The sequence below is a fragment of the Muntiacus reevesi genome, chromosome 7 (genome assembly GCF_963930625.1).
Source record: "Muntiacus reevesi chromosome 7, mMunRee1.1, whole genome shotgun sequence".
Lineage (NCBI taxonomy): Eukaryota > Metazoa > Chordata > Mammalia > Artiodactyla > Cervidae > Muntiacus > Muntiacus reevesi.
Window position 1 is genome coordinate 29,308,673 of NC_089255.1, and position 12,145 is coordinate 29,320,817.

At 43.6% G+C, this 12,145-nt stretch overlaps 1 protein-coding gene across 1 annotated transcript; it reads right to left on the bottom strand.

The window, feature by feature from the left end:
- Nucleotides 1-9,900: 9,900 nt before the first annotated feature.
- GJD2 (gap junction protein delta 2) lies at nucleotides 9,901-11,867 on the bottom strand. Its single transcript, XM_065941665.1, has 2 exons — nucleotides 11,797-11,867; nucleotides 9,901-10,795 (listed from the first exon to the last, which is right to left on the bottom strand). Exons 1-2 carry the CDS (start codon nucleotides 11,865-11,867, stop codon nucleotides 9,901-9,903), a joined length of 966 nt encoding a protein of 321 aa, XP_065797737.1.
- Between the last annotated feature and the right edge of the window lie 278 nt (nucleotides 11,868-12,145).

Sequence of the window (12,145 nt, forward strand, 5' to 3'; positions counted from 1 at the left end):
GACCTTTCTCATCCTACCTCAAAGTCCTTTAAGTCTATATTTTTATTTATTTATCCAATCAGTAGACATGTATGAAGTCTTGCTCTTTCTGTACCGGGAACTACAGAAACAAAGGTGACTATGATGCGACAATGCCTTGGAAAACATCACAGTCTCACGTTGCACTGAGACATACCAAGAAAAGAACATCCTTAGTGGGAAGGAGAAATGTCCCATTGAGAAATGTACCGAGAGCAAGGTAGCAGACCAATGCGTCAGGTTTCCTGAGACCTCACCCTGCAGAGCTTTCTGGATGGCAAGGTCAAGAAGTGTTAAAACTTGGCTTCAAGGTCACATTGCATGGGCTGAAGTCTAAACATAGCTGTGGACTAGCTATATGCCCTAGGAAATTGACTTAACGTCTACATATTTTGGTTTCCTCATCTGAAAATTGGATGTACTCATACTTAGCACTCTTCTTCCAGGACTGTGGTGAGGGTTAAGGGAGAAATGTTTAATACATCTTTGCTATTATTGAGATCAGAATTTCATAATAAAAAACCTTCAGAATTTTTTCTTTTATTATGTTTAGGAAAATAAAAAATATGAAGGGAAGAAAATAGAAAATTATGCAAAAAAAGAAGCGTTTTGGAAAAAGCAATCATTTGCAAAAAGCTTGGCCCCTAGCCGGAGACAGGTACAACAAAGTTCCCAAGATCAACTGTCTCAGAGGTATCAAAATTCACCAATTCTATATTTAGGTGCCCATATGTTCCTGCTGGTCAGAGTTGCCCACAAATACAGGCATTTCAGCGCACAGAACAGCAATTTTCAAAAAGATTTCACTTTTAGGAGAGAGATGCTACAAAGCTTAATCGGTTCTAAGTGATTCTGAAATATTGTATCAATTTACAGCAGAAAGGTCATCCTGGTGAATAAACATGAGGATTCTGTTCAGTGTCTAGGATTTAGCCGACTAACTCCCACTAATGTTAATGGGGCCATGCTGCCAAATCCCCAACCTTCACCCTGGATATTTGCTCCAATCCGTTACTGTTGAGATTGAAATGTGTTTTCCAAATCAGGGCTGATCCTGAGATGGAATTTCTGCATGGTCAGAAAGGGACAGTGTGGCTGATGCCCGGGGACCTAAGTGTATTCAAAATGATGGCAAGAAGGGGCTTTGTTGAAAGGTGTTTCTTCACATTTCTCCCCAGCTCAGTGAGATTTCTTTGCCGAATACACCATGTGGTCCACTCTCCTCACCTTCCAAACTCACTTCCCAGTGCTTCTCTCTGTGAACTCCAAACAAAACAAAAATCTCCCAATTCTCCAAGACATCCCAGTGTGCTGGTGTGTTCTGTGTGTGCTCAGCCGTGTCTGACTCTGTGGCCCTATTGACTGTAGCCTGACAGGCTCCTCTGTCCTTGGAATTTTCCAGCCAAGAATACTGGAGTGGGTTGCCATTTCCTACTTCAGGGTATCTTCCCGACCCAGGGATAGAACCCTTGTCTCTTTTCTCTCCTGCACTGGCAGTCAGGTTCTTTACCACTAGCCCCACTTGAGAGATGAATGGTTATGTTGGTCCATATCTCCTTTATTCTTCAAGGAGACCCAACTCAATACCACTTTGTTGGGGATGTTTTCTGTACCTGCTTCCCACCTTCAACAAACACACACACTGGAGTGATGGCTTCCTTCTTAGATCTCAGAAAACTTTGAGCCTTGGACATGACACTTCATATTCTTTATGAACTTGTTTTATTCCCCTCAGATAGACTGTAGGACCTGTGAGGGCAGGGAGGGCATCACACCTGTCTGTAAATTTCCTTTAATACCTTATCCAAGCCCTTGCATATCATCGGCATTCAAGAAAGCACTGAATTGAATTGAATGACTTTCTATTGCTTGATGTTTGGAGGAACTGAGACTTTCAAGGAAGGGATTGGGGACTGAGGAGCTGGGGTGTAGTTATAGATGATAGGTTCTTTATTTTTTTTAAGTTAGACAGACCTGTTTTAGAGAGCATCCTAGTCTTTGGAGTCAGACAGAACTGGCCTATTTCTCAGGACTGGGTTTGCCCCAGCTGCTAGAGATTTAGAATATTGGCCTGGGTGAACCAAGGATCTAATTCACAACAGCAAGTGGTGCATGGATATTTGGTACCAGTATCCTCTCAGACAAAGATCTATATAATCAAAGCTATGGTTTTTCCAGTAGTCATGTACAGATGGGAGAGTTGGACCATAAAGAAGGCTGAACGCCAAAGAATTGATGCTTTCAAACTGTGGTGCCGGAGAAGACTCTTGAGAGTCCCTTGGACTGCAAGGAGATAAAACCAGTCAATCCTATAAATGACCCAATGAAAAAATGGGCCAAAGAACTAAACAGACATTTCTCCAAAGAAACCACACAGATGGCTAACAAACACATGAAAAGATGCTCCACATCACTCATTATCAGAGAAATGCAAGTAAAAACCACAATGAGGTACCATTACACGTCAGTCAGGATGGCTGCTATCCAAAAGTCTACAAGCAATAAATGCTGGAGAGGGTGTGGAGAAAAGGGAACCCTCTTACACTGTTGGTGGGAATGCAAACTAGTACAGCCGCTATGGAGAACAGTGTGGAGATTTCTTAAAAAACTGGAAATAGAACTGCCATATGACCCAGCAACACCACTTCTGGGCATACACACCGAGGAAACCAGATCTGAAAGAGACACATGCACCCCAATATTCATTGCAGCAGTGTTTATAATAGCCAGGACATGGAAGCAACCTAGATGCCCATCAGCAGATGAATGGATAAGGAAGCTGTGGTACATATACACCATGGAATATTACTCAGCCATTAAAAAGAATTCATTTGAATCAGTTCTAATGAGATGGATGAAACTGGAGCCTGTTGTACAGAGTGAAGTAAGCCAGAAAGATAAAGACCAATACAGTATACTAACACATATATATGGAATTTAGAAAGATGGTAACGATAACCCTATATGCAAAACAGAAAAAGAGACACAGATGTACAGAACAGACTTTTGGACTCTGTGGGAGAAGGCGAGGGCGGGATGTTTCGAGAGAACAGCATCAAAACATGTATATTATCAAGTGTGAAACAGATCACCAGCCCAGGTTGGATGCATGAGACAAGTGCTTGGGCCTGGTGCACTGGGAAGACCCAGAGGGATCGGGTGGAGAGGGAAGTGGGAGGGGGGATCGGGATGGGGAATACATGTAAATCCATGGCTGATTCATGTCAATGTATGGCAAAACCCACTACAATATTGCAAAGTAATTAGCCTCCAACTAATAAAAAAAAAAAAAAAACAGTCAATCCTAAAGGAAATCAATCCTGAATATTCATTGGAAGGACTGATGCTGAAGCTGAAGCTCCAATACTTTGGCCACCTGATACAAAGAGCTGACTCATTGGAAAAGACCCTGATGCTGGGAAAGACTGAGGGCAGGAGGAAAAGGGAGTGGTAGAGGATGAGATGGTTGGGTGGCATCACCAACTCAGTGGACATGAGTTTGAGCAAGCTCCAGAAGATAGTGAAAACAGGGAAGCCTGGCATGGTCCAGTCCATGCGGTCGCAGAGTCGGAGACGACTAAGCAACTGAACAACAACAAAAATCCTCTCAGAGTCCTCTATTTTTTCTTTCTTTGGTATTTTAAATTAAATTAAATTAATTTATTTTGGCCATGGCACACACCATGTGGGATCTTAATTCCCCAACCAGGGATCAAACTCATGCCCCCTGCAGAAAAATCGTGGAGTCCTAGCCACAGCTAGGGAATTCCCAGAGGCCTCTATATTTATACACTGTCCTTGCTTACAGCCCCGAGATCCTAAGATGACAAGAACCACTAAATACATTTTAGCCACAATATTCATTTAGGCTGGGTTTCACCAGGTCTGTTTGAGCTAAAGTACATTATAACCGGGTGTATCACAATCTCCTAAATGAATGTAAGATTTGAGTAGTCACAAAGCTGGCTTGCCATGCCTGATTGAGTCTCAGAGCCCTGGCTGGGATGGGATGGATAATTTTCTGTTCATCTGCTCTGACTTTAACTGTTTCAGTGAAACCGAAGGAGGTCTGGAAGTATCCAAAACAAAGGACAGTCTGTGCTCACTGTTTTCTTACTTCCCACTCACTCACCAAGTTTAGTGGATGGTTTGGAGGCTTTAACTAGCTTCAATTTAGCGTTTTAATCTAACTGAATGCTTACTGTAAGTTGAATACTCAGAACAGACCTTCTTCCTTGAGATTCCACCTCCTTGAACTTTATGAAACCACTTTGCAACTTGCCCTATCAGCCCTTAAGCTGGACCTCTCCTCCTCCATTCATTCCAGGCTCTATCCTCGGTTAGCCTCTCTTACCGCCAAGGCCGCTGTTTCTACTCTTAAAGCCCTGAGAATTGCTGTTAGTCGTCTACCTAGACCTTCTCATCACTAACTTTTCACATGACATAAGCAAGGGCAGCATTGAGAACCTCACACTTCTCTTCTCCCCCTTTCCTAGCTTCTCCTCCAAATATTTGATTCTCATTATTTTATGCTAATGTATGCCTCTGACGTCATGGCCCTCCATCCTGACTACACATTTGATCCCCTGGAAACAGGGAAAGAAATGCCCAGGCTACAGCATCAGAGAGTCTAAGTTAGGCTGTCTGGAAGGCAAAGACATATGCATTTTTAAAATATTATTTTCCCATTATTGAGTGCTAAGTCGCTTCAATCATGTCCAACTCTTCGAGACACTTGGACTGTAGCCACCAGGTTCTTTTGTCCATGGGATTCTCTAGGCAAGAATACTGGAGTGGGTTGCCATGCACTCCTCCAGGGAATCTTCCTGACCCAGGGATTGAACCCACAACTCTTATGTCTCCTGCATTGGCAGGCAGGTTCTTTTCCACTAGTACCACCTGATTATTACTGACATGAATTTTTATCTCTGTCTGACAGCAGTTCATAGCCCTTCTCAAGAGCTGAGACTTAGGTGTCATTATCTCCAGGGTTCCAGACCCTGGAGCAAGAGCTCAATGATCGCTGATTGTCTTAAGTAAAGCAGCCACACAACTTGTTTTGCTTAAGGACAGATCCAATTTACACTCACAGGTCTGGTGTTCCATTCAATTAGATATTCTGCCCCTTTTATTCTCAAATATAACCCATTTTGTACAGTAAATTATGTAACCACCCCCAAGCATAAGGGTACCTAGAGGTTTGAGAATATTTAGTATTATGGGCTAAACTGTGTCCCTTGTATCAAAATGTGACTGTATTTAAAGATAAGGTCTTTTGAGAAGTGATTATGTTAAAAGGAGGCCATTAGGGTCGGCCCTAATTCAATGTGACTCGTGTCCTCATAAGAAGAGCAGATTAAGACATACAGAGAGACACTAAGAATGCACATGGACAGAGGGGTGACCACGGGAGGGCACAGAGAGAAGGTGACCATCTGCAAAACCAGCAAAAGCCTCAGAAGAACTAAGCCTGCCAGCACCTTGATCTTCGACTTGCAGATTGCAGAGTGGTGAGAAGACAAATTCCTCTTGTTCAAGCCGCCCCATTCGTGATATTTTGTTACGGCAGCCCAAGCAGACGAATACACTTTATAAAACACAAAGTAAGTAAAACCAACATAAATATTGATTTCCTAAATATTACAATTCTCCAAGATGAACGGTTACATCGTTTTCCAAGAAACTCAGTGTCCTAATTGTAGATCTTTCAGTTTTCTCAGCCATATAATAAAGAGTTTGACTTAACGTCTTTGTAGGGTACTTATAGCTTCCATACACTGAGTCTGTACGACTGTTGCCAGATGGAACACTGAAGCGCCTATATCTCTTGTAGTAGATGTAGTGATGATAACAAATGTCACATATGGTTACAATGGGTAAGGCACAGTTCCCACCCTCAAGGACCCACGCACTGATCTAGAAACATCTCACCTCCAAGCAGTAACGAGCAGAAAGACTTTTATGGAGGCTCAGCACAGGCACACTAAGCCAGCCTGGAGGAGAGTTTAGCATAGGTTCCTGTGCAAGCAGAGAGTCAAACCGACTTTTAGGGAGTGAAGAGGAACACACCCAGTTAAAGGAGGTGGTGGGACAGGTATTCCCGGCAGAAGAAATAGCATTAAAAAAAAAGAAAGAAAAGCAGAGGTGAAAGAGAAACCATATGCTTTCTGGTACTTTATTAATTTTTTACACCCCTGATTTTGAATGCAGTCTTTTTTCTCTGCTCTCAGAGGTTAGCAAGTACAGCTGTTATCCCTTATACTTTTTAACCCTTTAAATATTTGAGGACTTAAAAATGACAAATTCTGTACTTTATGCTTTCCTTTCCCCAGGCTAAGTAACTTCAGTCTCTCCAGGCTATTCTTCAAACTTTTAGACTCAGTTTATGCCTTAGCACCCACCACCCTCCACTAACATGCACGCGCATGCACGCGCACATGCACACACACACACGCTATGCACACACAGGTCAAAAGGGCCTGTGGTTCACTGATGAGTGAGTGAAAGTCGCTCAGTCATGTCCAACTCTTTGCGATCCCATGGACTATACAGTCCATGGAATTCTCCAGGCCAGAAGACTGGAGTGGATAGCCATTCCCTTCTCCAGGGGATCTTCCCAACCCAGAGATTGAACCCAGGTCTCCTGCATTGAAAGCAGATTCTTTACCAGCTGAGCCATGAGGGAAGCCCAAGAATACTGGAGTGGGTAGTTTATCCCTTCTCCAGTGGATCTTCTTGACCCAGGAATCGAACAAGGGTGTCCTGCATTGCAGGCAGACTCTTTACCAACTGAGCTATCAGGGAAGCCCTGTGCTTCACTATAGGGCTCTTAAATTTATAAGAAGAGATTGGTGCTGTCCTCTCAAAAGTATGGATTAAGATCATACCCATCACATAGCTATGTGAACCATCAAACCATCAATGTATCTCCTTCATTAAACAGAAAGTGAAAGAATCAGACTGACACACACCAGTAGCTCGGAGGAATGAGAGGAAGGTGTGTTCCCTTCTCCACTGCCAACAAGTGAGTTAATCTTGCGTTTGCAGGTGTTTGGAAACGTCAAAGGGCTCCACTGATACGGGATGCACTTCTACCAGGAAACACTACGTTCTCCCAATCTCACGCTGTGGCATAAATACAACAGCCCTTGTTTTCCACACAGCTTCCTACTTCTTTCACACCCAAGCATATGCTAAGAGCTCTCAAGCAACACTCTTCCTCCATCTCTGGGAGGCATCTTAAAACATTTTTAGCTCACCAAACACAAAACAGAGGAGGATCTGTTTCTTTACTCAAGAATAATCCTTTTCAACTGCCTATTTATACTGCAGATGGAAACCTATAGATTGAAATAAACAGATTTTCATTCTAAAATTGGCATCCACACTGTCATAGTTAAAGGAGGCAACCATCGTGTTTGAAAAACAATCATCCAAGAAATTTCACATTACTTTGCAATATTCAGATGAAGGGCGTATGGGAATTAGAAGGTGAATAGCATTTAGGAACTGGGGAAGAACATTAGTTTACTGAACTAATGGGACCATTAATTCATGTAGACAGAAAATGCCAAACATGAACAGATATGTGTATATCTATAACTGAATCACTTTGTTGTACACCTTAAACTATCACAAACACTGTTTATCAACTATACTCCAATATAAAATAAGAAGTTTTTGCTTTTTAAAATGAAACTAAAAAAGAAAGAAAAATGCCAAATATGTTAGTAAAATGTGTTGCTAAAAAGTAATATCTTAGGACACATAAGCAAAGGATTAATCTCTTTTGGAAGAACCCAATAAGAAGTGCTTGATTAAAAGTTTATAATTGTGCTTTATGATACAGTAGCAACTAACCATATATGGTTATTTAAATTAATTAAAATCAAATAAAATTAGAAATTCAGTTATTCAATTGTACTAGCCACGTTTTAAGAGCTCAATAGTCATTGTCGTATTAAGCACCAAAAATAACAGAAGTTTCCATGATGACACCAAGTTGTATCGGACAATGCTGGTCCAGAAGGTTCTGTTTGACTACTGGATTAGCATCATTTAAGCATCAGGTCTCGAATAGGCCAGCACAGGGAGCACCGCCTGCTGCCAATTGCGACAGGTGAGAGCAAGAAAGTATGGGAAAATGGGAAAAATAATTCCACTCCTGGAATAAACTAATATGTTGTAGCATTGACATTTTATTACAAGACATATCCTTAGACAAGCAGAGAAATCTTGGACTAAAATGGAAAGGAGTTAGTAAACATCACTATTTGAATACCTCGTCACAGTCTTCTAAACTTTCACAAAATGTACCAGTCTTGTCTCATCTGTTAGTGACTGGACATTATCAGTCATCCCCCAAGTACTATTCAACCATCCATCACTTCCTACCCTCACAGTTCTGATTTTTAAATATGTAACAAAACATTTTTGAACGTATATTTAAATAAATAGCATCCAAATCAAAACATAAAATTGCAGACTCTTCCCATTAAAAAAAAAGGCAAGAACTTTATTTTAAACATATCTTCAGTTGTTATCTAAATCAAAAATCATAATGATAATGCAAAGGAAACGGAGGGCTTCATAAAAGTACATTATCCAAATATTACTCTTGGCCAATGCTTTAACTAAATAAACAGTGGATATGAAAGGTACAGTATGGCACTTAATTAAATAAGAGCAAAGAGAAGGAAACATATTCACAGTCCAAAGCAACAGGTTTTTGAACCTTTGGTATATGTGTATATCTCAAATAAGTATCCGTAAACGCGTGTTAGCCAATAGTGTTAGTTTCAGGTTTCTTAAGCCAGTGATTGCATGTGTTTCAAAAATAACTGATAAAATAATAAATCAGGATTGACATGGGCTGATTAAGGTCTCTGGTGTGAGCACATAGGTAAATTCAAACCATGGCAAAATGAAGTGCAGCTGTGTTGCACAACAAAACTATATAAGAAAATGAATGAAATACACCAGTTAGAGATTCTGTGGCTTGGGTAGACACCCTTGATATTAACAATATCAACAAAAATATTTTTAATGCTGTCCAAAGTCCACAATCTGGAAGGCAGAAATATCCCAAAGCTCATAACCACATGCCTAACAGTGCAACAATCATCCCATAGGACTGTTAATAGTTGCATATTGCAATCCCCTCCCTCCCACCCAACCCCTGCCCCTAATAAACAGCACCAGTGCAGTTTGCGTTAGAAAACTGGAAATATTGAGACATTCCTAAGGTTTTCATAATGACTAAGGGCCAATCAGATGGGGCTGTGATACAAACCTATGCCATGGCCATTCTCTAAAAAGCACCCCACAGAATTCCCTCTAGCTTGCAGATAAACCATATTAGGTCTACTGTAAGGCCAGATTGAGGAGAAAGCTGGCATGCTGTCCTGGGTTGAGGGAGAGGGGCATGCTGATGGGATAGGTACATGAAGGATGCCTCAAGGATGTTTGTCCTGCAGCCCAGGATGAAGGGATGTGATGAGACAGGTCACAAATTTTGTAACAGTAAAATAGTTGACTCATGCCATTCACCAGAATACAGAGCTTAGCAGAGCTAAGTCCTACTTGGTAGCTGTTCAAGTCCACTATGATCAGGATCAAACTGGACCACAAAAGAAAAGGGCCCAGAGGTGTGCAACTCATCCATCACGTCACTCTGTCCAGCTGTCTCTGGAACCAGTGGTGTGATGTGGTAGCGGTTCTACTTTCTCTCCTCTCCAATTGATGCAAGATCTTCTCTTAACCAGCCTTATTCTATATCTCAATGATGATAGTCACATAAATGAGGGCAGATAGAGCCACCCTCCGTAGCCATCTGCCTTGGGGCTTCTTGTCACCCCCTAGGCCTTCCCCAAACATGCCCTTTCACACATAGGCAGAGTCACTGGACTGAGTCCTGCCAAAATTGGGAACGCTGACCCGGGGCAGGTCCTTGTTGCGGATCTCATAGACTGACTTTCTCTTGGCCTGGGCTCCCCGCACAGCCAGCTTGATCTTGCGCCATCCCAGGTGGTTGAGTTCAGCCAGGTTGAGCACAACACAGATGCCGCTCACCGCAAACATGAACACTAGAAAAACAGTCTTCTCAGTAGGCCGGGACACATAACATTCCACCTCCTTGATACAGGGGTAGCGGTCACATTCATACAACCCCGGGACACTGAAGCCATAGAGAAAGTACTGGCCCACCAGAAACCCAATCTCCAGGGCATTTCGGAATACCACTTGGATAATGTAGAAGCGGGAGATGCCTTCCTGCCTTCGGAGCTTGGATCGAGCTGCAGTGCGCAACCCTGATGGGTGTGGGGTCAGCTCCTTCACCTCTAAACAATCTGGCTCCGTCTCCTTGCTCGTGTTCTCTGTGTTCTGCAGCACTCCATTGACAATAGCATTTTGCAACTTCTTATCTTCTCGTTTGCCACCACCGCTGCCCCCACCCCCAGTTCCTCCAGGACCCCCCATGGACTCAGGAGGATCTCTGTCCAGAGCCAGGAAGACAGTAGAGTAGCGGCGTTCTCGTTGCTTGGCAGACTGGTGCACAGAGTAAGTGATGAAGCAGAGACTGGGGGTACACACCATTATGATCTGGAAGACCCAGTAACGTATGTGGGAGATGGGGAAGGCGCGGTCATAGCAGGCCTGGTTACAGCCGGGCTGCAGGGTGTTGCATACAAACATGGTCTGCTCATCATCGTACACCGTCTCCCCCACAATGGCCACAATGAGGATCCGGAAGATCACCACCACAGTCAAGAGGATCCTGAGCAGGGGAAAAGGGAGGGAGAGAGGTTCTCAAGGGTTGAGTCACCGACTCAGTAGAAAAGCCCTATTGCTCAGTTCCCAGCTCTGTCCTTGACTGGGGAGCTATCCATCCAGAGTGGTCCTGAACTGGGAATTCAGCAAGCCTTTAGGTCCCTTTCTGCTGGGTGTTGGTAGGCTGGGAACACTTCATACTACAGGGATCTTAGGCATGTGCATTTCCATACACTGGACATGTTGTATTTGCAACAGATCGATTTCATTTGTATACATGGAATGTAGAGAGGCACAAAATATAACTGCCCACTGGATATGGCAAATGCACATGGAATAGCTGAATACAGCAAATACAAAGTCTACACACAGAGTATGTATATGTAAGCACTCCAACTGGATAGTTTATCCTCAATATGAATATTGAACTTAAGCTTTACATAAACAGATAGTTATAACTATATATACACATATAAACACAAATATATATAGTATATATAGAGACAAAATGTGTCAACTGGATGTGTGGGTTTCTGGCACTGTAGGTCTTAACAGGCAAATCAGTTTAGCTTGTTAAATATTTGTTGGGGAAAGATATATCTGCTCGGAAGAGCAAATCCATCTCCCCATTTGCCCTTCTCTGTCCAAATACAATCCTGCCTTCTTTGTAGATTCTATTTAGGGAACCGGATGAAGATTGGCTCTGACTCCGGAGAGTGGGGGTACCACGACTGAACCAATAACTCCTTTGCTAATGGAAGAAAAGTGAATCCCCCGGTGGTGCTTCATAGGGAAGGGATGGATTCCTGATGAGGAGCAGCTGGAGGAGGGGGGCATCCCTGGGCGTCAGGCAATCCCTCAATGCTGGGAACACAGGCGCATGGACCAAGGATGATGGGAAGGAGGCAGAGGAGGGTCTGAGGGCTGCTGGGGCTCGGTCTGGACGTTAGAAAGGACTCCCGGGGGCCGCCCGACGGGGCCCGCTGATGGCCGGCTCGTCGCCCTTACCTCCCGATCATAGTGGAGTGCTGCTGCACCGCGGCTTCCAGCAGCCTCTCCAAGATGGTCCATTCCCCCATCGCTGTGCATCCGGAGGCGGCAGACAAAGACTGGGCAGCACCGGGCACCTTCCAGCTCCGGGCCCCTCCCCGGGCCGCACCTCCCGACTGGGAGCGAAATGCCCCCCGGTTAAAGAATCAAACAAAATTGTTTAAAAATCCAAGATCCCCCTCTCCCTTTTATTGTACTTAAAGCAGGGGAAATGGGGAAGGAAACCCAAGCGCGTCCAACTGATGGGCAGCTGGCGCGGTCCGGAGAGCGGGCACGAACCTCGGGCGCCGTCCGGGGGTCGGGTCTG

Excerpts from the sequence above, each read along its gene's own strand:
- GJD2 (XM_065941665.1), bottom strand. The coding sequence starts at position 11,867 with ATGGGGGAATGGACCATCTTGGAGAGGCTGCTGGAAGCCGCGGTGCAG. Across the intron at positions 10,796-11,796 it reads CACTCCACTATGATCGGGAG|GATCCTCTTGACTGTGGTGG; the intron begins GTAAGGGCGACG and ends TCCCCTGCTCAG.